At 41.3% G+C, this 26972-nt stretch overlaps 3 protein-coding genes across 4 annotated transcripts in view; 2 read left to right on the top strand and 1 right to left on the bottom strand.

The window, feature by feature from the left end:
- RNF111 (ring finger protein 111) overlaps positions 1-15034 on the top strand; it is a 42639-nt gene extending 27605 nt beyond the window's left edge. Inside the window, exons 8-14 of the mRNA XM_058811331.1 lie at positions 1597-1948; positions 3558-3683; positions 4334-4460; positions 11605-11697; positions 12623-12718; positions 13567-13670; positions 14191-15034. Of these exons, the coding sequence (XP_058667314.1) occupies positions 1597-1948; positions 3558-3683; positions 4334-4460; positions 11605-11697; positions 12623-12718; positions 13567-13670; positions 14191-14308 (1016 nt within the window). The 3' untranslated portion in view covers positions 14309-15034. The remainder of the gene's footprint in view (positions 1-1596; positions 1949-3557; positions 3684-4333; positions 4461-11604; positions 11698-12622; positions 12719-13566; positions 13671-14190) is intronic.
- A 2638-nt stretch (positions 15035-17672) lies between these two features.
- CCNB2 (cyclin B2) lies at positions 17673-22737 on the top strand. 2 transcript variants are annotated; one of them, XM_058811421.1, is made up of 9 exons: positions 17673-17790; positions 18911-19039; positions 19119-19244; positions 19674-19808; positions 19886-20044; positions 20329-20565; positions 21360-21500; positions 22051-22161; positions 22475-22737. In XM_058811421.1, exons 1-9 carry the CDS (start codon positions 17761-17763, stop codon positions 22574-22576), a joined length of 1170 nt encoding a protein of 389 aa, XP_058667404.1. In that variant the 5' UTR covers positions 17673-17760; the 3' UTR covers positions 22577-22737. The 2 variants fall into 2 exon arrangements, with proteins under 2 accessions (XP_058667404.1, XP_058667403.1); XM_058811420.1 differs by having other exon boundaries at positions 19638-19808.
- A 1456-nt stretch (positions 22738-24193) lies between these two features.
- MYO1E (myosin IE) overlaps positions 24194-26972 on the bottom strand; it is a 76669-nt gene continuing 73890 nt past the window's right edge. Inside the window, 2 exon segments of the mRNA XM_058811417.1 lie at positions 24194-25232; positions 25732-25901. Coding sequence (XP_058667400.1) covers positions 25156-25232; positions 25732-25901 — 247 coding nt within the window. The 3' untranslated portion in view covers positions 24194-25155.

The following is a 26972-nucleotide window of genomic DNA, read 5'->3' as shown; positions in this document are numbered from 1 at the left end:
AGTATTGACACTGCATGCACTGTCCCTGTGAGTACTGCTGACACACACTGCATGCACTGTCCCTGTGAGTAGTGCTGACACACTGCATGCACTGTCCCTGTGAGTACTGCTGACACACTGCATGCACTGTCCCTGTGAGTGCTGCTGACACACACTGCATGCACTGTCCCTGTGAGTATTTGCACTGCATGCACTGTCTCTGTGAGTGCTGCTGACACACTGCATGCGCTGTCCCTGTGAGTACTGCTGACACACTGCATGCACTGTCCCTGTGAGTACTGCTGACACCACTGCATGCACTGTCCCTGTGAGTACTGCTGACACACACACTGCATGCACTGTCCCTGTGAGTGCTGCTGACACACTGCATGCACTCTCCCTGACACACTGCCCTGGCAGCAAGGGAACGCTCCAGCCTGCTTGCATTGGTCCTAGAGCTGGCCTAGCAAAACACAGATTGAGAAATATTTTAAATAGTTAGGGGGTTTGAACAGGACCAAGGTAAATTTAAAATATTTTGCTATGAGTGACCATAATAACACTGAGACTTCAAAACTGTGTTTACTATGAAAATATTTTTCATCTCCTTTCTATTCTAGCACTGGCTTTTTATTCCATTTTCCTTGGTTGATCCCTTGTCCCATCCCTCCAGTGCGATCTGCTTTAGCAGAATAATTTGTTTGATTGTGATTTCTTTTTTTTCAAAATTTATTATCTCTATAGAATAGTGAACCCAGAAGGACAGGGATTAAACTTTTAAAGATTAAACAACAAATGTAATATTGGAAGGAGATTCTGTCCTCCTACTCCTCCCTCATGAGACCCCACCTGGAATAGTGCTTCAGGTTTGGGCTCCTCAGCACAAGGAGGACAGGCCTGTTGGAGTGAGTCTGTGGAGGACCATGAAGGTGCTCAGAGGGCTGAACATCTCTGCTCCAAGGACAGGCTGAGAGAGTTGGAATTGTTCAACCTGGCAAAGAGAAGGCTTTGGGGAGACCTTATAGCACCTCCTAGTGCCTAAAGGGGTTCCAGGAGAGCTGAAGGGAGAACTTTGACAAGGGCATGTGGTGATAGGACATGGGGAATGGCTTTAAACTGGAAGAGTAGATTTAGATCAGGTTTAAGGAAGAAATTCCTCCCTGTGAGGGTGGTGAGGCTCTGGCACAACTTGCCCAGAGAAGCTGTGTTTGCCCCTTCCCTGGAAATGTTCAGGGGCAGGCTGGACATGCCTTGGAGCAGCCTTGTCTAGTTGAAGGTGTCCCAGTCCATGGCAGGGGCTTGGAACAAGGTGATCTTTGAAGTCCCTTCCAACCCAAACGTTTCTATGTACCTTTTCCAGTGGGTATCACACAGATTTTTTTTTTTCTTCTTTTTGCCAGTATTGGAAAACAGAATGCTTTTGGCTGCAGAAAATGCAGATTTCTTGTAGGGTATATTTGTAGAATCACTTTATTAAAAAGTTGCATAAACACATATTCCCATGTTGCCACTGTTTAAACTGATGTAATAATACTGAAATGCCTGTGTGAAGATACTTCTTAAAATAAATTTGACCAAAATTGACCAAATTAAAAGCACCTTATGTTTTCATTGCAGATGCTTCCTTGACCAGACCTCTTCACCATCAAGCTTCTGCATGTCCTCACTCTCATGGAAATCCTCCTCCACAGCCGCAGCCTCCACCTCAAGTGGATTATGTTATCCCTCATCCAGTGCATCCCTTCCATCCTTCAATCTCCTCTCATGCATCTTCTCATCCTGTTCCACCTCCACCACCAACTCATCCTTTGGCCAATGCAGCTGCTCCAATTCCACAGCATCTCCCTGCAACACATCAGCCCATATCCCATCACATCCCTGCAACAGCACCTCCAGCACAGAGGCTACATCCTCATGAAGTGATCCAGAGGATGGAGGTCCAGAGAAGAAGGATGATGCAACACCCAACGTATGTCACAAATCTACTCAGAACAATAGCTAAACATAAAATGCATTTCCCTCAGGTTTGTAAAATGTTGCATGTGACTCTCAAACTGTAAATTGCATGGTTAGGGACTGTTAGTGTTGAACAATGGTAAGAGGTGTCTTTACAAATTATGACAGTCACGTGAGCATTAGGACTGACCCTGCTCTGTTACACCTCTCAGTGTGTCCACAGGTAAGGCACAAAGGGACGTGCAGGATAAGGGGAGCTTGTTTCTCTTGCCCATCACTCTGGATGATAAGCAGGAATTCCTTTTCAAGCTCCACAGCCTGGAGAGTACATCATAAACTCTGGTCAAATTTCTCTTGACAGTATGTTTTGCCTTGATGCAGTTAAGATTCTTTTTATATAACCAATACTTTAAAATAAAATGAACAAATTATCTAAGGGATTATATACTAGGTTTAATTCACATTAGATACTTATATATCTTTAGTATGCCTTTTGCTTTAGAAGAGGAGACTGAGAACGTGGTCAATGTGCAATGTAGCTACTAAGTCGTGCTACTATTGTTGCTTAACTAGATATTTGATACTAGTATCATCAAATAATAGTTTATATTAGTAGTATCAGTCACTAGTAGCTTTGTTTTCACAGAGTAGCTGAGCTTGTTTTAATTCTACAAGTAATTAAGTGAATTTCAGGAATGAGCTCTCTAGTTGTTGCTCCTAACTTTGTTATGCAAATTCAACTCATAACTAACTTGAAACTCGTTTAGAAGTTAATGCTTAAAGAGAATTCGGCTTTAACTGCAGCTTTTGAGGCAGTTTCCAGGTGAAGTATCTATAGGCAGTAACCGCCCACAAATGGCATGTGACAGAGAAGCCAGTGGCTGTGAGACAGCAAGGTAGCATTTTTGGAAAAAATAATTGTGCTAGCTATCTTATCAGATCTGGACATTTTCCAGTAGTTTGGGGATTGGAGTTGTGAATATTGGCAGTTCTGCAGCTTAGTGAATTTGTATAGAGATATGAACACTTCTAGGAAATTAAGGCAAATATTGATGGTGATGTTGTGGTAAAGTGGGAAGGTAGCAGAAATCAGTCTGCAGGAGTTAAGTGTTTTTTTCAAATTCATAGCTGTTCTGTACCAGCTGGCATGGATAAAAACTATGTGCCCAGTTTACCTGAGCTATGATGCAAACATGTTTCAAGGAAAATGTCCTCTGATTAGTGTATTAAGTTTCCCCTAATTACTTTTGCTGGTATAGTTTTACTAGACATAATCTGCAGCAGAGCTGTGAATGACACTGAATGTGAGCATTGATGTCACGTGGCCCTTCCTTTCCTACCTGCCCTTTGAGGTTAGGATTAAACACTTTCTCAGTCTCTGCAGTCATTACTGCCAAGTGAAGAGCAGGTCACTGTAGCTGAAGCTGGTTTGGTTCTGAATATGAAATCTGGGTTTAAATTAACTTGTAAGTTATATCTAAAGCAGAAATTAAAATACTACATGGTGAGTTTACTTTAAAGGCACTGTAGTAGCTCCGTCTGTAACATTTTGGTTATGGGTGTTGGTTTCTTCACACTAAAAAGTATGTGAAATTAATTGTGGCTGTTCTTTGTTGTTATAGACGTGCTCATGAGCGGCCTCCTCCACATCCTCACAGAATGCATCCCAATTATGGTCATGGGCATCACATCCATGTGCCTCAGACTATGTCTTCCCATCCTCGACAGGCTCCAGAGAGATCTGCCTGGTGAGCAATCAGACACTACTTGAGCCCTTGGGACTCTGGGCAGGAGACCAGAATGTGCTGATCACAGTGCTGATAATGCTGGCTGTGCTTTTAAAAGCTGCTGCATGCACCTGTAGTTTAAAGTTTGTAGTTGTTGATAGGGCTTTGAAATATTACTTGGAGTACTCAATATCTTAAATGTATTTCTAGTGCTTTTTAAGGTTTTGTAGTACAGACTAGTATGTTCTCTCCCCTCTTTGTTTGAGTTTATTTACAATTGCATCAGGCCCAGTTATGAGCATGCACTTACATTCCACAATATATTTATTATTAAAAAAAATACTTTTGGCCCATTAGTGAAGAGGTGCATGCATGACAACTACTGTTCCCACAGCATGTGCTACAGGGAAGACTTCACATGGATAATATTATTTGGCTTAGTAAATGTGGAGTTTTCTAGTTTTTTAATACTAAATCTTCATAGCTGTTTTAAAAATAGCTTTTAGTTATGATAGCAAGATTCTTCAGCAAAATTTAAATATGGCTTGAAAAAATAGTACGTGAAACTGTTGTTGTAGTTGTAGTGTGTTGTAAGGTCTCCAAAGCAGTGGGATTGTACCAAGCAGGCAAGCTGTTCCTTTACTGTAATGCCACTTTCATTTATGTGACAGGGAACTAGGAATTGAAGCTGGTGTGACTGCAGCTACCTACCCTCCAGGGCCCTTGCATCCTCACTTGGCCCACTACCATGCACCTCCTCGACTGCATCACTTGCAAATAGGAGCTCTTCCTCTAATGGTAAGGAGATAGCTTATGGAAAATTATAATCATTGATTTTTGATTTTGTTTGTGAGAAAATGGATGTGTATACATTGCTGCAAAGTGCTTATCTGAAAATATTTCACTGTCTGTCCATGTGTTGCTCCCAGTGAGGGTGCTTGTACAGGCCCATTGTGTAGTAAGAGGAGACAGTATAGGGACGCCTACATTTCTAACTTCAGCTCTTGTAAAATAAAATATACTTGAATTAAATTGTCACTTGCATTGCAATGCATTGACCCTCTGCATCTGATTTTTAAAGTTTAGATTATTCAGTTTTGGATTGCTAAAAGTACTGACTTTCCACCCAGTGCATGAGAATTAGCACTGATTCTTTCTTTTTGAGGTGTGTATACACACAACTAGAATTCCATCTAGAGATTTGATCGTTTTCAAATAATATTTATTATTCATCAACCTAATTCTGTGTAATCAAGTATATAATTCTGTAGCATGAAGTGCTATAATCTGCAGGAAGTGTGGCAGTAAGGTCACACACCCTGTAACACATTTTTTTTTTTTAATCTGTAGTGGAAAACCAAAACAAACCAGCATATTTTTACTCTTGTTACAGAGTATTATTTTTGAAAGAATGCTTATAGGTTTAGTTAAAATTTTTCTTAATTTTGTTTAATGAAAATTCACAGAGAAACAGATTTTGAGTATATTTAGTGTTTCTGTGTGGTCAAGCAAGAATGTTTAATCCTCTTAAAGCTAGATAATCTAAGCAAAATTTTGAGTTTATCTGTAAATGAATGCTCAAATTATAACGAAAAAACCCCTGCAAGTTTCATCCTTTCAAAATTCCTCTGTTAGTAGCCTGAATTTACATTTGGGGCTTGAACTGTAGATTTCCAACCAAACTGTAGTAACTGTCTCCAGTCTGGTCCTGCATTGCTTGTTCCTCACTCTTTAACTACCAGATTTGATGATCCTTAAGTACCTCCCTGATAAATGAGGGTTGATCATTCATGGCTGCTGCTGACATCCTTAGCACAGACTTTCTAAAGCAGTCTGTAGAATTTGGTATTTTAGTGTAGCCAGTGAGATTTTTAATGCAAAACTGCGCATCATCTCTTCAAATTAAGTTTTTCTGCGTTCTTCACTTAGGTGTCTGCTTTTTCAAGTGGACAGAAGATGCTTTACACTCTCATATTCATTTAATGTGTTGTACTGTAACAGACAACATCAGCTGCTTTAGATTCCCTCCTAATAGTTCAAGGAACTGTACTTTTTATCAGGGGTAATAAATAATCTGTGGGATTTACTTCAATTATCACTGTGAAGTTTCTAGAAATTTAGGAGTTTAGATGATACTTATATTACAGTCTGATGAGAAACTTTTAATTGTAATTGGGGTATTCCTACAGCTAAAATGTTGTGTAAGCAAATAGTTGGGACCCCACGCTTCATCCTTTTAGCAGTAGAGAAGAAAACTATGATAGGGAATGTTCAGAAGTATTTCCTGAGTGTGTGATAAAATATTTTAGAGATTTATGCCCCTCTGCTTGGCAACTGCAGTTTCTAATTAGTAAAAGTGGCAGATGAAATGAGGGTCTTTGAGTGCACAGAAATTTGTGCAAGTGTTTGTGTAGGTATATTTGATCCTGATAACAGTAATTGAGGGGCTGAGTGAAACTGAAGTTTGTGTTTTGAGGCCTTGCACACAGTGCACTGCCAGCATGTTCAATCAGAACAGGCTGCTCTGAGCAGCACAGGAATTCTTCCAGTGCTTGGGATCTGGTTTGAGCCTTGCTGTGATCAGACCCAGCACTGTGGCTTTGAAGTTGTGTAGAGTCTTTGACTAATATAAAATGTATTCACACACTAGGAGAACATGAAGGCAGGTTAGAGCTCTGCTAGAAGTTATATATACAAGGAATTCAAAGCATCACAAATGCCTTTTGATGATTTTACCCCTTCTATGGCAATAAAGAAAGTCACAGGTTTTGTTCTCATGTATGTGTGAGTACAGCAGATCTGTCTGCAAAACTTATTTTGAATAGAGAGCAAGTAGTCAGTGAAGTTTTTCATCAACAAACTTGACTGGATTTTAAACAAAAGTGCTGTTTTAGGCAACAGATTATTTGCACCTGCCACCTGTTTTTTTCTCTGTAACTTTAGGAGTAGAGTGGAGGAGGAGAGGATGAACTATGATTACAGTCCCTCTGCAAAGTTGTTGGTGTTCTAAGGAGTGCTTTCTTCTTCAAGTACAGAGGGTACTAAACAGAGATTTCATGAGTCATATTTTTTGATGCAGATATCATAAACTGTTCTTTTTTTGAGAGGGAGTTGTCTTTTAAAGTAACTGATGCAGTCACTCAACTAAGAATTTCATTAGTATTGAATCCACTTTGTGAAATGGCTTGCAGCGCAATTGGCAGTGGAGTACTAAAACCCCTTCCAGACTGTAAAGGACATAATGGATTGTTTGGGCTTTAATGATATTGTGTTAACTCTGTATCAGTTTCTGACTTTTATTAGATGCAGATAACCAAATCTTCATCTACTCAGTGCTGGAATGCAGACTGCAGTTTTAATCCTCAGGGAGGCAAAATGATAAAGATATGTGGGGGAAGATAATCAGTGTTCAGCAGCTTTGACAGTCCAAATAGAGGGTTGGGGAAACAAAATCTCCCTTCCTACTAGTTTGGTTGAAGAGACTTCTACCTGTTCAAGTGTTGTTTCAGGAGGAGTCCTATATTAAAAGCAGTTGGGAAGAGCTTTCTTCACGTCTGTCTATCCAAAGGTCAGGCTGCTTCCCTCCTGGATTTAACATCATTACTTTGTGACCATGGCTTAGACTTTGTTACTGTTTTAAGGCCATGTATGTGCTGAGGAAAGAGCTGTTGAATGTCCCTTCTGGACAAGTACTAATTTTGCTAACTGATCATTTTTAGGGAGACTCAGGATCAGTGCATGGCATAACAAATGGAACATTAGAAAAGAAGGATGCAGGACACAAAGGCTTCTCATCTGTTCCTGTTCTTCTCTGATACCAGTGTTGTTAGATGCCACTTCTATTTCTGTTTACTCTGGGTTCCTTTGGCTGCTCCTTTGGCACTGTTAATGAAAGGCTTTTTGACTTGGGGCTCCAGCACTGTTTGCCACATCAGAGTGGGCAGGATGGCAACTCCTGTAATTTATTATGGGGTATGGGGTACCAGACTCTTGACTCCAGCTTCTTCTGCCCTTTTGAATGTGAATTTTAGGGGTGAGGAGTGGTGGGGGAATTATTTGGACTTTGTCGTTTGCTAGATATGGTATAAGAAATATCTCTGAAATAGATGCAAACTTTGAAAAGACTCCTTAATTTATATGGGAACCTGCAGCTTGTTGGTCTGAGGGAGATCTTTGGATCATATTAAAAACAAAAAACAAAAACAAAAGTGTTTCACATCTAGTTTCAATATGCTGTTCCCTTTTTCTTCTATTGCAGAGCCTTAGTTCTGTTCCTTTAACTGTGGATTGTTTTGTTCCTTTACCTGTGGATTGATTCAGAGTGTTTGAGGCTGTCTTTGCACTTAATTGTGAAAATCCTTAGGGATTTGGAGGTGTAAGCCACTAGATCCCAGCACATTATGTTAGTTGTGTGCTGGTCAGAACAATATTGCTCAGAGTGTAGTCATACAGGTCTTGCAGCTCTAAGAGATGCAGCTGTTCTGTACACCAAAAGCCCACAAGTTTCTGTGTAATACCTGAACACTTAAGGCTGTATCTTGATGTAGTATGAGTAGTTCAAGATGAACTTCATGTTTGAAATAGCCTTGATTAGCTGCATCAAGTAGAATTGCATTTTTAAGAAAAAGCTTCTAGGTTTTTTTTAATAATATAGACATGAATTACTGTTCTTTGGTTTTTTTTGTAGATTAAACACTGTTGAAGAGCACTCATTTTATGTTCCCCTAAGGCACAGGTACCACTGGGTTTTATCTGTGCAGCAGATGGTACTTCATTGGATTCCTTCACCCAATGATTTTCTATGAAAATGCAGCTTTTCCCTGTTTGTATTTGGCTTAAGACATTAAATTATGAGCTTTACTTCTTTTCGTGTATTGACAGTAGCTGAGCAGGTAGTTAACTGAAAAGGCTCACACTGGGAATTTGTTCTAATACATATGAAATTGTATTTATGTAAACCATGGAGGCTGGGCTGGACAGGATTAGTAGATTCCATGCAGGGCAGGAATCTCTCCACTGAAAAAGCAGAAAGATCCTACAAAGATAAAGGATATTTAAAGGAGAGAGTAGTAACAAAGAAAGCCTTCCCTGCAGGTCAGATGTTTCAAACTGCTGAGAATGTTTGTGTTGTGAATGGTTCAGACTTAGCCTTGAATTACTGTAGTTGCTGCAGATTTTTGTGGTCATGGACAGTATCAATAGAAAGTGCAAAACAAGAAACAAATGATACTTCTACAGTTCCTGGCAGACTTGTGCTGGAATTGCAGGTCCAGAATATATTGCTTTAAAGTACATATTTTAATTTGACTGCATCCAAAAGAATATATACAAACATTTAGTGCAGACTGGCATTGCCTTTAACTGCTTACATTCTTCATTAGCTTTAACATTTTCCTTTTTTCTTACATTCTTTATGAAAGCTTAGTGAAAACTCACTTCTGCTTATGTGAAGCTCTTCAAGGTAGCTGAAATCTTTTTTCATTTGAAGCTTGGTGGTAACTATCAAAGGGATTTTAGGATGACTGTTCTTAGTTAGGTATTATTGATAGTTCTCTCTTTCAAATCTTTATCTTGTAGTCACAAATGTACTTAGTTAAAATCTTCCTGTGTTAGCAGACTGCTTATTCTGCAGGTGTAAAAGAACTGGGGGGGTTTTGTTTGGGTTTTTTTTTTTTGTTCTTAGAGGTGTTTTTTCAGAGTAGCATTTTACCTGACCAGAAATGTGAGCTGTGCTCTCAGGGTGTTTTATAAAAATGCCTGTACATAATGAATGTTCAGGTAATTTTGCAGAGGTGTTATGCCAGCCCTGTCAGGTTAATATGAAGGCAAATTTATTAGCATGCAAATATATTGTCCCACACAACATTTCTATTGTCGTGAGTTCAATAATTTGTTGTGGTAGGTACTCTGAACAATTTTTGGTTTTGTACTGTTAAAGTAAATTTTAATAGATTTCTTAGTCTCCAGTAGCAGAATTTGTTCCATACAGAAGAGCTATCCAGGTGCACGTCACTGCAGTTGGTAAACTGACTGCTGAGGCAGTGGAACTGTCATTGTGGCATTACAGCAGTACATCTGAGACTTTGCACCTCTTGGAATGATGCAGTATCTGCACTAGCAGATGCATTGTTTTCCAAAACACTGATTTCAAACCCTGGTCAATAAAACACCAAGCATTGAATATCACTTCTGGGACTTAGGTTAGTTTTTGTCAGGAGTTCCCTTCCTCTGAGTGGTGGCCATTGATTGCCAGTGTTATAATAGACAATAAAATTTCCAAAATGATGCCAGACAGATCTGTGCCTAGTGAAACCTGGCACAATAAGTATGTTCATAGTGTGAATGAATGACCTAGTTCTTTAAATGCCTCTTCTGTAATTGGAAGCTGAAGTAGAATTACATGCTTAAATGCAGAATGAATCATAAATCAGTGGTTATTTGAGACAGATTTCTTACAAATCGGCATGTTTTTAATCTGCTCCCCCAAAATTCCTTAGTTACAGCTACAGTTTATATTGTCGAACAGTAAGGCCTATGATACCAACAGATATTACTTACATGAAGGGTTTTGATATGCACCTTCAGTTTCTATTACTCTTGCTTGTTAAAATTTAAGATCAATATTGTGGCAGATGTCGGCACTACATTGTCATTTAACAAGTACCATGTAAACTGCTTTAAAATAATAAGATTCTGCCTTTTTTTCTGGAAAAAAAATATTTAGGGCAGAGGAAGCTTGCCTATCCCTGTCAGCCTTTAGGTACAAGACTGGATTTGAAAACTGTAGCAAGGCAGCTTATTGGTCTCTTTTTTGATGTGGGTAGCTCTGTCTAGGTCTGCGCTTTTCCACAATGCATTCATTGAGTTTTACACCTGTATATGTGTTGAACTTGGAAGTGTTTGATGGAAAGAAGAGCAACATGTGAATATGTGACTTCATGAATAGTATCTGGGGTATCAGTTTTGTGAACAGCCTCATGAGATGAATGTAGAACTGTCACATACAACAGCAGGGACATTATCAGCTGATAGCACAGAAAGGAAGATGGTACTCAAGTATTTCCAAGTGAATTGGTGCTTACAATCTTCCTATTGGTGTGCTATGGGATGAAGTAAACCTCATCTGCTGATCATTTTGGATTTTTTTTGCCTATTCATTAAAGATTGCTATTGGAATGTTCCTGACAAAAAGTCAATGCCATTATTCACTCATCTTGCTGGGGTAAAAAAGGAGTTCAGCAGCCCTGCAGTGCAGATTGTCTCTGCTATAGAAATTATCCTTCAGTTTTGCTCTGTAAAGGTGCTGGTGCTTGAAGGGCCTGTGGGATACAGCACTGGGCTTTTGTTCACTGCTTCTGTCTCTTACTGTGCAAGGAGTTTAGTGGATGCTTGGCTGTAGAGTGTATGTGGAGTTAACTGACTTTAGATGTGAGTTTTGAGTGTTAGTTTTTATAGGCCTCTAAATTTAAAGTGTGTTTGAAGATGTTCAGTTCTTTTGAGTCAGATAAGAGCATCTGCTGCTTTTCCCAGACTGAGTTTTTTAGCCTTGTTTCTGTGGTACCAAAAGCTTATATTTGAGAATCTGTAGCGAGTCCTTTTCATAACTTCATGTGTAGCTGTTAGGTGCTCTGTTTACATGAATAGGTGGATATATATGGTGGCTTATATAATGTAGGCTGAGATTTTGAGACTTGAGAATTGTAATGTGGATGTGGAGAGATTCCAGGAGAGGACTTAGTCTCACTTCTGTGCTGCTTCTGGTTATGTTTAGCTGTGTCAGAGTGGTGTTTGTGCTGTGCTGTCAGTTGGAATTGTATGCTCAGGCTGAGTAGTGTAAAAAGTGATTCAATGAAAGCAAAAGGAACTTAAACTTTTCAAAGTGAACAGTAAAATAGTGAAACTGTTCTGAATAGGTTTAACTTAACATCTGCTGTTTGAATAGGTACCAGACATGGCGGGCTACCCTCACATCCGTTACATTTCATCGGGATTGGATGGAACATCATTCAGAGGCCCTTTCAGGGGCAATTTTGAGGTTTGTAATAGAATAAAACTAGATATATGTCAAAATGTGTCATGAGGGAATATGGGGAGGGTGTATGATGGAGCTAGTTCTGTACATAGATGGAAAACAATCATAAAGAAAATATCCTTTACTTACGGAGTGCCCTTACCATTGTAGAGTGGGACAAAAGCAAATTGCAAAGTTGGTCAGGAAAAGGTGCCCTGGACAATGCAGGTTAGGTGGCAGTGACCTGACAGTACATCTTGCTCTGCCCACCAGCCATCAGTAGGACTGAGTAGGACATTCTGGGAGAAGGCAGGGCTGTCTCTGAGTAACTGTGCCAGGATCCTCCAAGTGAGGCTGAATCTTGGCCATGCTAACAGTGCTGTCCTGTTGAATAGTGCAGGAATTGAAATGGAATGAAGGAAAAAAGCCAGGAGAACATAAAAGGTATCAGATGCAGAGAGTTAATGACCTAGTCCACTGAAAATCTCTACAGTGACATCTCATGGTTCTAATAAACTTATTGCTGGAGAAGAATAAATCAGTCATTGTATTTCAACTTAAGCAACTTTATTTTTTCCTCTTCAGACCCTTAATGACTGTTAGAAAGCAAATATTTACATAGCATGTTTTAATTGCCTTTTTCCTCATTAGACACAGAAGTATGTGTGAACATACTGATAGCAATTCCTATCTGACAAACACTCTCATTTTTTTTGTCATAAAATAGTATTTCCCTAGAACTTTAAATACCAGACTGTGTTGTGTGGGTTTTTCTACAGAAGCCCATCACTTTTCCCACACAACATACTCTTTTTTGGCTTTGCCCATGTTTAATTAAGTTGGGAAATAAGAGTTTGTCATTCTAAAAATGGGTTAGAATAAAATTAATACTTCCTCAATGTAGTTGAAAGAATAGTTTTTAAACTGTTTATTCCTTCATGGTTTTTAGGAGCTGATTCACTTGGAGGAACGACTAGGCAATGTTAATCGTGGAGCAACACAGGGAACTATAGAAAGATGCACATATCCACATAAATACAAAAAGGTGAGGATTTCTCGAATTGTGCCCTGTCTGTAATATTTGTTTGAACTTGTAATGTGAACGGTTAGTTTAAGCCTGCAGAAATGTCAACTTCAAAGAGGGCATGTTTTCTGTATCTTGAAATTTCAAGGATTGTAAACAAAGCTTACAGTGCCACTTGTTTCACAAGGAAAATTTAAAATTAGTTCCTTAGATAAAGAGCTACTGTGATGTGATAAACAGGAGTGCTTTGATATGATTAACTTGTCCAGTAGTTATGAGCAGCCTTGTGAGTAGTGAAATAACTGCTGGTAATAGCAAATAACAGACTTCAGTGATAGCTCACAAACTAAAGCTTTGTTTGCAGTAAACACTTCACAGTGCTTACCTGCTTGGTATATATCAATTTAACCTTTACTGGGAAGACTGGAACACCAAGAGGTTTTGAACTGGGGTACAGACTTTTGATAACTGGGATTGTCTTTCAGTTGGAGTTCAGCCTATGATAAGATACAATCCTATCCACATGACACTGTTTTTTCATACTTGATAAAGAGTGACAAGACACTAGGTTGAAAGGATTTTTGTTTGCCTCTACATGAATGAAATGAAGATATTTAAACATGGAGAATAACTAAAAGGACTGGTTGCAGGACTGGTTCGAGTAGACTTTTGTAATTAACAATAGTTAAATCTGAAATGTCCTGGGTTTTGCTCCAAGTGCTGGTTCATTTTGATTCAAATACATTTTAATAAGTATTAAAAATGTTTTCAAAGAAATATGTGTTGAATATGTATCAAAACCAGATTTTTCTCAGTTTGTCAATAATGTCATCTCTACTAACAAGGTAACAACTGATTGGTTCTCACAGAGGAAACTGCACTGCAAACAAGATGGGGAGGAAGGAACAGAAGAAGACACAGAGGAAAAGTGCACCATCTGTTTGTCTATATTGGAGGAAGGTGAAGATGTCAGGTAAATAACACTGAATATAATGTTAATGTTCTGGCTTTGGCACCATACTTGAATCTGGTGCCCTGCTTTGCAGTACTGCTTAGGTTAACAGTTACAGTTTACTACTGCATTGAACTAATACAGTAAAACAAGTTGCACTTTAAAATGCACATTGTTCAGTCTGTATTGTCATTAGGTAGAGTGTGGGTTATTCCATAGTTTGACTGTCTCTGTTATAACATGAGCCCAAGCTGATGCCCTGAATTAATCAGGACTGTCAGTGTTTCTGGAGTAATGCTACTTAAACTGCAGCAGGTTTAAATCAGGCTAATATGGCAGAAGCCAGTTGATGCTTGACTTCATTGCCCATATCCATTTCTTTGGAACTAGACAGAATGCATGTTTAACTGGAAAGGCTATGAAACCTGGGAAAACAGAAAGAGCAGACCTCAGTAGCAAAGCCCACACTGTTTTTTTCCCAGTGGGGTTGTTGATATGGAAATGCTTTATTAACACTGATGTTTTTGTGTTCTGATGACAGGCGCCTTCCCTGTATGCACCTTTTCCACCAAGTATGTGTAGATCAGTGGTTGATTACTAACAAGAAGTGCCCCATTTGCAGAGTGGACATTGAGGCTCAGCTGCCTAGTGAAAGTTGACACTGCTTTCCAGAACTCTTGTCCTCCCTGTCACTCCCTCTCATCCTTGCTGGTACTGCAGTCAACCAAAGATGGCATGACTTACCTGCGCAGATTTGGAAGCATTGAACCCAGAGTGCTGGCTCTGCTATATGGTACAACTAATGCTAGACCTACAGTTTATGTAGAAGACAGTTGAGTTTCAGTGTATTTATAAATTTGTTTTGTTTTACATTTTTTTCTTTAAATTCATTACTGTATTTTTGCATGGTTCCTTGTATTGCATTTGTTTGCACATATTATGGGCTTTGTGACCCCAGACTTGCAGGCAAGATTAGCTGCTTTAGTAAGTAGAATTGTGTGGTCTCCTTTTTTGTTTGTTTTATGTAGTATCAAGCTTTGAAAGTATGATTTCACTCATTACTAACCTTGAATTCCTTAATTTAATCGATCATATATATTTTAGTTGAAATGTATAAAGATCATCTAGAAAAGGATAATATTAATGTATTGAGACATTCCTTAATTAGGAAAAAATGGCTGCTGTATATTTACAAGATCAGTTATGAGTCAAATAACATCCTTAATACTGGGAACAGAATACGAATTATATTCAGTTTGACTGATACATATAGCATACTCATCACCAGAGTTTTTGTCTGATCAGATTTTTGTGTTCGTTTTAAAAATTTCAGCACAATGCAGATATATTTGAATGTCAATATTAAACATTTAGACTGCTGTTCAGATTGTATTTATAATTTTCTTCTGTGTCTAGAAATTTGAATCCCTAACTTAAATATATGCTGCTGTGAAACAGCTCTTAGTGAACACTAAATGTTGATTTCAGTTAGCTGGATTGTAGATACTTGCAGACTGAAAGAGTTATTAGGGACATGGAAAAAGAGCTTAGAATCTGTTTGGTCTTCTGCTAACTTAAGTTGAAGTATCTGCGCACATTGAGGGTTGGTTTTTTTGGGAATTTTTTTTTTGGCTATGTTTTTGTTTATTTGTTTGGGTTTTGTTGGTTTGTGTTTTTTTTAAATATAAAACCATTCAATAAGGACTTAAAGCTGCAGGGTTTTTGTTTGGGTTTATATACGTGAATTCATAGAATTTCTAAGGATTCCAGGCTTGTCTTGGGATTTTTATTAGATTTAAAGTTAATAAAGTTAGCTAAATCCACTTGTCTCTTGTTTTTATTTTTCATTAGTAAGTTGAAAGCCTGTAAAATTCCTGTAGAAACTGAGACACAAATTATGTGGTTCCCTAGTTTTTGCCTTGATCATAGATTCCCTCTTTATAAATTACCAACAGTCCATCACTGATTGAAATATTTTCTATAGTTAAGATTTGCTGCATAATATAGTATATAGAATTAAGTTATAATGTACTAACATTTTGCCTTTGAAGGAGGTTTTAGTCCATATCAGGATTCCAGTTGCTCATCAACATTCTTTCACATCTAATAGATTATAGTTTATTTAAATGTGCTCAACATTGCAAAGTGCAAATGTGCAAAAACATTGAGACAGCATTACTGTCACTTTGGAAAAGATGTTCCTTGGGGATCATATATGAACATGCCAATTAGCTTGCGTTAAGCCACCTGCTTTGTAAGTGGATTCAATAATAAATACCTTCAGTTCCTTGTCTTTGTCTCTCATGATCAGATTACATGTAAAACTGTTTACAGTAAACCTAGAAGATAAATTCTTATGTTTACACTAAAAAATCCATTTATGAATATTACCTTATCGAATTTGATGCCTGTTTCTGTATGGTTAAAGCTGCTTCCCTTTTATTTGATTTTTTTTTACCTGTTAGTAGTAGCATTTGCGAGTACAGTGTCTATTGCTGGCAACAAACTTCACACCTCTGGCACTGAGGCTTTAAACAGAGAAATTTTATTCCAGCATGTGTGATAAATGGACCTGTTCAAGCTTAATGGCATTGCTGAAACTGAACTTAAAACCACTTTGCGCTTGTATGATGGGGGATATGGGAGAGAGGCAACACGTTTTGAACTGCTTCAAAACGTGACTTGGGTTTATGCTAAAGCTTCTTGAACATTCTGGCTGTAGGAAACTGAAAGTGACTGCAAAGTTGAAGCTGCATTAATCTGTTCACTGCTAAGAATGAATAAAAGTAACTGGAAGGACTGAACAGACACATTGTGTTTTCTAGTGACTGTTGAAAAGAAGTTAATTGACCACTAATGCTTCAAGACTGATGATACTCATTTCTAAAAGTTTCCAAGAAGGTACTTGAGAGATATGGGAAAGAACCCCAGGGCCTCTGAAGTTACTGAGACCCTGGGTGTGTGATAGAATCTATTTTGGCTTCCTTACAGGACAGAGAAGCACAGGTTTGGGGGGATTTTTTTTTTTCTTTTTAAGGAAATATTTTATGGGTCTAATTTGAGTGCCTGGTACTAGAGGTATTTTAGTGATCCATTAATTGATTTGTTTTATAATAGCTACTGATACTGTCTTGCTTTTAAATGTATGCATAACGTTGTAATGTGATGCTGAACACTTAGGTATTTGTCAGGAATCAGTGTTCTGATCTTAATGCTATTGCAGGGGCGAAAAAGCTGCAGCTTAATTCTGTTCCGGAAGGTTGTGACTTAACCATAGTTTAAGGGAAGGAAAAGGAATAGGCGTCTCATTTTGAAAATTTCCACCACTTACTGTGCTTTATATGCTTAGATGCATTGCCTTAAGTTTTCTGCAGCATCTTTAAAGATAAGATTCTCAACAGTATGCATCAAATTACTTTTCATATAAAATTCCATTGTCAAAAGAAATCCTTTTGTATGCAATAAATAAAATGTTAGACTGGTATCATTCAAAATCTGTTTCTTTTGCAATTTTTTCCCCCTTCCCTTGTCTTGCTCTTGGAGTCTTGATCCGTAAACATTTTTGTTTACACGTTTACACGTATTACTGCAGGTACTGCCTAAGAAGAAACTGTTAGTGAAGGATCAGCGTTCAGCTGAAGTAAATTATCCTGCTAAATGGGAACCTTGGAATTCAGTGCTTATTTTAAGAGTGCAATTCTGGAGAAGAATTGCAAGTAAACTTTTCTGTTGGTTTAGACAACGTTGAAGTTCCTGAATCTCGGGACTCGCTATTGAACCTTCGGCTGCCTGTCGCGAGCGGGGAGCGCCCGCGGGGAGGCGTTTGGGGCCGTTCGGGCGCGGTGCCGGTACCGGTGCGGTTCGGGTTAAACCCCACCGGACCCTGAGGGAGCCGCTGCGCCCTCCGCACCGGAAGCCGCTGCAGCCCTTTCCTGCTGCAGCGGGGCCTGTGCAGACGGACCAATCGGACGCGTGCATTGTACGAAGTTGTCCAATAGTAGGGCAGGACAGTCTTTAAATGGAGCCGCGGCAGCGTGAGAGAGCGGTCGCCAGTTTAGCTGGAGCGTGGAACCTTTCTGTGCGGAGCGGCAACAGTGGCCCCCCTGTGTCCATGGCGCTGCAGGTGACACGCCGTGCCCCTGTGAGTACCCCTGTGAGGGCGGCGGGTGGGCCGGGGGGGCGACAGAGGAGCAGCCAGGGCGAGGAGTGAGGGGGCGGCGGGCGAGGGAGGGCCCCGCCGGTGTTTGCCCTCAGGCGGCGCGGGGTCGCGGCCTGGCCGGCGGGGGTCGGGGAGCGGCCCTCAGGCCGGCGGGGGTCGGGGAGTGGCCCTCAGGCCGATGGGGGTTGGGGAGCGGCCCTCAGGCCGGCGGGGGTCGGGGAGCGGCCCTCAGGCCGGCGGGGGTCGGGGAGCGGCCCTCAGGCCGATGGGGGTTGGGGAGCGGCCCTCAGGCCGGCGGGGGTCGTGGAGTGGCCCTCAGGCCGGCGGGGGTTGGGGATCGGCCCTCAGGCCGGCGGGGGTCGGGGAGCGGCCCTCAGGCCGATGGGGGTCGGGGAGCGGCCCTCAGGCTAGCCGGGCCCCCCCCCGTACCTCGGCGGGTGGGGCGGCGGCCGGGCCGAGCTGCGGCCCAGCTCTGGGAGGGGACCCGGTTCCTGCAGCGCGGGCGCTGCCCCCGCCTCGGGCGGCCTTGGCCGCCCGCGCCTCCCCCGCAGAACAGCGGGGAACGTGGGAGTGGGAAAACTAAAGCTGCCCTAGGGGGAGGCGTAGGCAGGGACTGCAGGAGCCTCGCTTCTGTGGCGATTGTCTAATGGGTTAAAGTGAACTCCACGAAAAAAACTGAAGCCTGGTGGATTAATTGCTGTCCATAACAAAGAATATTAATTTTTGCGTGTGCAGCACAGCTTTTCAATTCATACGGTATGTGTTTAACCAGGAATTTGCTTTATGTATCCTCTGGGGGGCGCTACTAGAGTTACAAAGTGCAAGCGTGAGAGCTTTTAACTGCAGGTGTGAGCACTCTGACCTTAAAAAGTATGAGATAGGGTGCATTGGCTACTTTTACAGCACCGTTTAGAAGCACAGTGCTCTGAACCTAGAGAGGAGACTTCTTTCTCTAAATATATATACATATGTGACTGGCTAAGAAGTAAAAGCTGGTTGAGTAATGCATAGTAGGTACAGTGGTGGTAAGTCTGTAATGGAGTCAGGCATTGGAAAGTTGTTGGTCTCTGAGTCTTAAACTTTTGCAATTTTATCATTTTAGATCCGTAGAGGGACGGAGAATGCTGTGCCTGACCTTAGAAGTAAAGCAAAAACTCAAGTGACTGGCAAAAGGTCTGCTTTGGAGGAAATAGGAAATAAGTTTGCAACAAGAGGAACACACGTATCTAAGGTAAAGGAACATTTGAAATCTCTATACAGGGAGAAGTTGGATTGCTGCCCTGTACTAATAATAAATGTTTTCACTACAGAAAACAGAATGCCTCAAAGCATCTCCAAAGCCTGTGAAAGCATCTAGCAAAGTGACAAATGGAACTGTACTGCCTAAAGCTCCAGCTGCTGTAAATGAAGCAAACAAAGAAACTGATGTTCCAAAGGTAGGAACTGATGATACTGTTCTTTAATTTGATTTGCAACTTTGAGCTCTACCTTCACAATAGTTTATCTGTGGCTCTATCTCATTCCCCTGCTGGAGAAATAAAGTCTCTGTACTGAGGTTTTGGTTTAATGCATGTTGTAGTTAAGCATAATGCATGATGTTCAAGCAGCAGCATGAGCTGCAGAAGTACTGGATGAAGTTTCTGCTTTAGCTGGCAATTACTGGAAGATGTTGGAATTCTGTGTTTGTGGTATATCAGTGGAAACTTGCTGTGCTGGAGCCCAAGCTTCCATCTAAAGAAGTTGTGTTAGTGACGGGTGAAACATGGAAACAAAGGAACAGTGAAACTTACACAGTGGACCCGTGTTAACAGATGTGATCTGTTCCTTAGGCTATGTCTTCTGTCCCTATGGATGTGTCCATGCAGGAGGAGGATTTGTGCCAGGCCTTCTCTGATGTGCTGCTCAACAACATCGAAGACATCGATGCAGAGGACTCGGAGAACCCCCAGCTGTGTAGTGACTACGTGAAAGACATCTACCTGTACCTGAGGGAGCTCGAGGTAGGGTGCCCCAGGGCTGTCCTGGTGTCTCGGGGGGGTTGCCTGGCTGCTCACCCACCCCCTGTCTGTCCCCCCAGCTGCAGCAGTCTGTCCGTCCGCGCTACCTGGACGGGAGGACGATCAACGGGCGCATGCGCGCCATCCTGGTGGACTGGCTCGTGCAGGTGCACTCGAGGTTCCGCCTCCTGCAGGAGACCCTCTACATGTGTGTGGCCATCATGGATCGCTTCCTGCAGGTGAGATCTCCCCCCGGCCATGCTCAGCAAACTCACTTGCTATGGTTGTCAAGGAGTTCAGGATTTAACTTTTCTTTAGAAATCACCCGATCAGCAGGATCTGCTCTGTGTGTAAGAGTTGTGACAGTGCAGCACCTTAACTTAGGCTGCTGCCTTCTTTGAGCCTATACAGACACCTTTGCCTAGAGTGAAAACCTCATTCATCATTCTAAACTGATAAATATGAATCTGATTATCTAGAGTTTGACACTTCAAGGCCTGCATTTTGAATGTCTGTGTTGCAGAATCATCCAGTACCTCGCAAGAAGCTTCAGCTGGTGGGCGTAACAGCGATGCTTGTAGCTTCAAAATATGAAGAGATCTTGTGTCCTGATGTAGCAGACTTTGTTTATATTACTGACAATTCCTACACCAGTAGTGAAATTAGAGAAATGGAAATGATTATTCTTAAAGAATTAAACTTTGACCTGGGGCGACCTCTTCCAATTCACTTCTTAAGAAGAGCATCAAAAGCTGGGGAGGTGGGTACTTGTACTGATTATCCAGCACTTCCCTCTATTGGTAAAGCCTGTAAGGATTGCTTCTAGTGTTTTTATCATGTGACCTTTCCTCCTCCAGCTTAAATGCTGGATGAAGCAATGCTCAGCTCTGAAACTCCACCGTGTGGCCTAACACGGCAATGTCACTGTGGTAGCAAGTAGTATTTCACCTTTCTATTCACTGATGCCCGTGTTCAGTCTTAGTGGCAGTAATTTTACTGTTAAACTAAGAAGCCTTGCTTTTAATCTTTTTAATCCTGGTGATCAGGGTACTTATTAGTAAAACACTAGCAGTGTTGCAGTTCTTTGTAACTTCTGGTTGTAAATATTGTGTTATTTAAGAATCAAAAGATAAGCTTTCTCTTTGACCCAACCCTTTCTTTCTCCACCTCAGTAATTATATTCAAGTGACTGTCTGCACTTGAGGTGGGTTTCAGTTACCTCAGCAGACCACTGGGTAACGCAAGTTTCTCCCTAAGTCATTTTACTCCTCTCCTCCCTAGTCTGCTTTACAGAGGGAGCATTACTGTCCCTAGTTGGGCACAGCTGTACCTGATACTGCAGATTTCTGTTAAAATTCCTCCCTTGACTTTGTGTCTAAATTCCAAATGGCTGCTGGTCTTGATTTTGCGAGGAATGTCTGTTAAAAGGATGGTCCCTGAACTGTAGTAAAGATTTTGCTATTTTTGTTTTGTTCTTTGAACACAATAAGCAATTCTGAGTGATGATGCTAAAGTGAAGTGAAACTGTGGATTAACAAGCTCTCACCCTGCTAGGCCGATGCCAAGCAACACACTCTGGCAAAGTACCTGATGGAGCTGACCCTGGTAGACTATGACATGGTGCACCACCGGCCCTCAGAGATTGCAGCTGCTGCCCTGTGCCTGTCTCAGAGGGTTCTGGGACATACCAAATGGGTGAGCACTTTAATCAAACTTGTTCTTCACTCAGTGGAATCCAGCTAATAAAAAAGTACTTTAAAAATCGTGTTTAGTTGGTGACAGTGCTGGTGCTGGAATGATGGGTGGGCAGCCTGATGCATAGTGGCAGGTAGAATAAGGAATGTACCAGTAAAAACTCACAATCCTTTTCTCTGTGAATACTGAGGTACAAAAGGGTTTTCTCATGAAAGCTTTGAGTTACTGAAGGTACACTGTAAAAGCAGATTTTCATAATTCTTGCAGTACATGTAGCACAATGAAGTTACAGACCATGAGTAGTGAGTTATAATTCAGCTGGTAGTTGCTTTTTTATCCTGTGCTCAGTCTAAAAGCATGGCCTGTGAAATTGATGTGTACAGACTTCTGCCCATCAGATGATTCTGGATCTGTCATTTCAACTGACAGCTACAGTTTCCAGCACTTGAGGCTCAGCTGTGAGCTCGGGGTGTTTGCTGCCTGAAGTGATTGTGCCTCAAGCAGCAATTCCTCCCTCACAAATCTCAAGTTTGTGACCATTTTGCTGCAGGGTACAAAGCAGCAGTACTACACTGGCTATGCAGAAGACGGCCTTGTGATGACCATGAAACATATGGCCAAGAATGTAGTCAAAGTGAATGAGAAGTTAACAAAATACACGGTAAATATAACTATTTAAATCCTTTCTCTAATGTTATCAAAATTATCTTTGCTGCATATGGTAGCTCCTTAGGTAAATACTCTGTATGTTATCTTAAAGCATAAGCTGCTCTGACAAGCCTAGAAGAGGCTTTTGCATTAATGTTAACAGCAACACCTTTTAGACAAATTGTGCTCTTGTTACTTTGCAAAATGGTTCAGTGCCAGCCTTGTTTGTGTGCTTGTTTTTCAAGTAGGCAGGCAAGTGCCCCAAAATTACCTGCCTGAGTATCAATGGTGTATGCACGAAACTTTTGTATCTCTGCTCTCTTCAGGCTATCAAGAACAAGTATGCAAGCAGCAAACTGCTGACCATCAGCACCATCCCTCAGCTGAACAGTGAGATCATCAAGGATCTGGCGGCATCGCTGCTGTGAAGCCCTGGGCAGCCAGGGCTGATGGGGTTTGCACTTTGTCTCCGGCTTTTGTACATAGCGTTCCAGCTCCCACAGACACTTCCGACTCACACTGAAGGTGACGTTTTAATTTGCTTTGTAATACAGCTTTCTATCTAAAAATAAAACTCCTTTCTTCTAAATATTGAGTGTGACTCTTTAAGGTACAACCTACATATTTGCAATCTAATGTCCAAGTGGGACATTTGACTAAATAGGTGATTGTTACAACTTGCAGTTAAATGGGCTTGATTATGCTCTGTGGTTGTTTCCAGAGAGAATCTCCAAGCTTTATATATTGCACTATATTTATTAACTTATTTCACTCTTAAGATAGAGGAGGCAGACAGGTTTTTTTGTTGTACCTTAAAGAACACTAAATATGTACTTTTTTCAGTGCCTTGTTTCAAGAAAGTACACTGGAATTTATTTCTTTTTTTTGGAGTTAGCCATCTTCAAGTGTGGGGAAAGATGTAGGCTATCTTTAACAGGTATTACCCTTGTAAATCTTTGTGTTTCTCTGTGTGCTTAACAAAGGGAGCGAAGGTAGAAGAACTGCAAGTCTCCTGTAATGCTAACAGTTGTGCAGGGAATACAGATGTGGAACTGTGAGCATGAAATCTTTTGAAAGCAGCTCACCCTTGAAACCTCCACTTCCTGACAAGAACCCCCTTAGGTTTTTTATTATCTATTTGCTTGCCCACATATTTTTCCCCCTGCTTCTTCAATAAGCCTCTGTACCTGGGATTGTAGAGTCAAACCCAGCAGAAGGCAGTTCTTGTCACTTCCTTGGCACTTTGCTTGCTTTTGTCTGTGTTTCTAATCTAAGTGTCAGCATCTTTTTGTATGCCCAGGGAATACAAGCATATAAGTAATGCAAATTTCTGCCCCAATGCCTCATGTATGTCTATTTGTTAAAATAATCTTGTATAAGTAATGTTAAAATAGACCTTTTGATAGTCCCCAGGTTATGCTGAACTCAGTACCTCCCTTCCAGCATCTCTTCATGAGTGTGCCTGGCTCTGATGTAGAAGGCAAGAACCCAACACTACAGAATTGCCCTAGACCTCTCAGTGCTCCCCTGTGGGAGGATGTTAAAGCTCTACTGGGTTTTCTCTCCTCAAGCAGGAGATTTTTCTGTCCCCTGGGATAAGTAAGCCTAGCAATTGCTGCAAACTGTCTGCTGAAAAATGTGCCTCATTCCTTGTCTGGGTATTATTCCTGCCTTGGAGTGAGGTCCTCATTTCTGGCTCTCAGAAACAGCTGCTGCAGAAGATGGAGTTTGTACCTAAGTTAGATGTAGGCAATGGTTTGGGAGGGAGGGATTCAAGAATTTCAGCTGTATTTAAAGCTTATGCAACTTTTAATACCAGCATCTGCAGGGCTTTTTAACTGATGAGAGAATGAAATGCATGTCACTGCAGCGGGGCATAGGGAAAATCATTTGGTTTGGAGTGAAGAAAGGGATTCTTTCTTTAGAAGTCAGTGCAGTAAAATCCTGAAGCCATTGTTGTCAAGGGATCTGTTTGTATATGTGAGAACAAACTTCACAGAGAACAAACCTGTTGATCATCCTGTGTTTTATTTTATGGAGGATCAAAAGGCAAAGCAGGAATTCTCAGAACTGCAGGGCAAGCAGCAGCCACTCTGGGGGAGGCAATCAGACTTGGGCAGTAAGACCTGTGCTTTTGCTATTTAAAAGGAGAAGGAGTAGTGCATATCTGTAAGTACCTAGCATAAAAATTCTAGCAGTACTACCTCATAAGAACAGTGGACTACTGCATTATACATTTATACATGTTTCTATCATAACCAGTTTTTATATACAGTATATAACTATTTCTATAAATGTACAGCTCTGCATAAAGACACTTCCTATAACAGGTAGAGTATTAAACATAAATCCAACATGGGCCAGCCATATTATAATATAAATCTTGAAGAAGGCAACATTGTTTATCATACAGTACTATGTGGTTTTCTGTTTTAAAGTCTTACAGTGCCTGTTGGAGTCCCTAACACACCTGCAAACACAAACCAGTTCCATTACATCTCTGTACAGAATTAAATAGACCATCACAGTAGTTTTTCAGATGGTAATATCCCAAATGAGCCTAAATCTTTTTGACATGTAGCAGCATACTTATTAACATGTTCCCCAGAATGATCTGCATTAGAGGAAATGTGCATTCAACATTATCTTCAGTAGATAATTAAAAAGGTTACTGATATTGAGCTGAAGGCACTTAATAAATACACCCCTTTAGAAGTCCCTGGTTCCAGACTGTAAAGCACCTATTTGAGGAAGATGGTAGGTCTGAGCATTCTTCTTCTAGGTGTTTAAACCAGGTTTTAAATATAATAAATAATTGGACAGTTCATTGCTGTATGGTGCTGAGACAAAAATCAAAGTCTGTACTGTGGGAAACTCTTCCTGCTCATACACAATTTACTGGTGAAAATACTGCTGAGAAGGCAGACCTTGGAAGAACAGTGTCCTGAAGGCAGGGGAAACATCTTCAACCACTGGTACCTTCAAGCCAGTTTTCTCTGACAGTCTTTTAAATTTTGGTGACATAATTGTTGGGAAACAGTCCTTGTTTCCCTCGTAGTCTTCCTGTCCACCAGCCAGAAGGATCTGTAACAAGGACAGCAAGGTAAGGAGTGAGGCTCTGGAAGCATTTCTGTGTACTTGGGGCAACCTTGCAAAGCTGTGCCCACTTAGTGAGAGCCTTTCTGGGAAGGAATGAGGCGACAGGATTTTTGGAGTGTGTTCATCTTTTGGCCACATCATTTTGCCTTGAGGAGGGTGCTTTGGAGACCCAGAGCTGGAACCAGTTAATTACATTTTGCTTCTTGTGCTACAGCTGTGACTTAGGCTAATTTTCCTCTATAGCCAGAATTAGTGTCTCACTAAGTGTACAGCTCTGCAATAGCCAGTGACAGCTCCTTGGTCTGTGTGACATCCTGTTGAGTGAAGAGGTTGGACTGGGGTGGAGGCTTCTCTGCCCCCTGGGCCAGTATGGGAATTTGCACGCCCAACAGGAGAGGATGAGGAGGGGTGGCTCAGGAGCCCTGTCCCAGCTCCCTGTGCCCAGAGCCCAGTGTGTTTGTTAGTGGCGGCCCTGTGTCCGTACCTTCCTTGAGGATGTCGATGACGTCGTTGGCGTTGAAGCTGAGCTCGTCGGTGTCCTGCGCGTCGTAGGCGTAGAGCGCACGGCACTGCGGCACCTGCGGCTTGGGCTTGGGCTGCGGCTTGGGCCGGCCCCCGGCGGGCGGCGGCCGGCTCGACGTCTGCCTGCGGACCCTGCCACACACAGCAGGGCTGTGAGACCCCATCCTCAGCCCCAGCAACCCCTCTCTTAATGCATTCATTGCAAACAATGGCACACAAAGGGAAAATGCGTTTTCTTGAATGTCACTACAATTAAAAATAGCGGTGCGAGACTTCCCTGTGAAAGGGACAGAGTTGCCATTTCTTTCCTATGGAAATGGATGAGTTCCCAACAGCAGTTCCAATGCTTAGAAGACATTTACTGCCCCAGCTGAAATGGAAGCGAATGTGTGCATGCAGTTCATGCATATCTTGGTATCTGCACAGCTCAGGCTGTGTCTCTCCCCTTGCCCCAGTGTCACCAGTGATTCACTTCTCAGTATCAAAAACAAAGTTCTAGCTCACAGGCTTGCTACTTTACCATTCTTGTGACTAAGCTGTAACAGACACTTGCATCTCTTTTAAGTTCCCTCAGCTTCCAGGGCCATCTATGGACTTGTTCTGTTATAGCCAACTCTGAAGCAGCAGGGAAGATGCTGCACAAACTGTCACAGCTGTGACCACTCCAAAGATTAGGAAAGGGAAAGAGGGAAGAAATGCCTTTTGCCAGCTCATCAGCTAATAAAGGCTGGAAGAGAGAACAGGTGTTAGACTCAGTATGTCAGTTTAAAATTAATAATATGAATGACTAAAAATGGAATGATGTGGAGGAGAATGAACTGTGATCATGTCAGTAATACCATGATAATGTAATATGGCTTTTGCAGGACAGGGTTACAGTTACTTACATGAAGTCCTAGGCTTAATTTTGTCAATAAAGCTCTGATTCTAACTTTGTAGTGAACTGTACCAGAAAATAAGATAAGTGTGGATTATAACAGCACTTCAGTTCTCAGTGTACCTATGAGGGGAGAGATTTTTCTCCTGTTCTTCAGCATCTACTTACTGCCTTTGCTCAGGATAGGAAACACTGTGGAGACCTAGACCTAGGTACAGAAATTAAAGAATTCAGCACAGTGGAAAATAGCTCAGCTTTTGTGCAGCTGTGGTAGAACTCCACTATCTTAAATGAGATGTTTTGCTGCGGGGGGCAGCCTGCTGATT

This window comes from Ammospiza caudacuta, chromosome 10 (genome assembly GCF_027887145.1).
Source record: "Ammospiza caudacuta isolate bAmmCau1 chromosome 10, bAmmCau1.pri, whole genome shotgun sequence".
Classification (NCBI taxonomy): domain Eukaryota; kingdom Metazoa; phylum Chordata; class Aves; order Passeriformes; family Passerellidae; genus Ammospiza; species Ammospiza caudacuta.
This window is presented reverse-complemented; position numbering and strand designations above follow the sequence as displayed.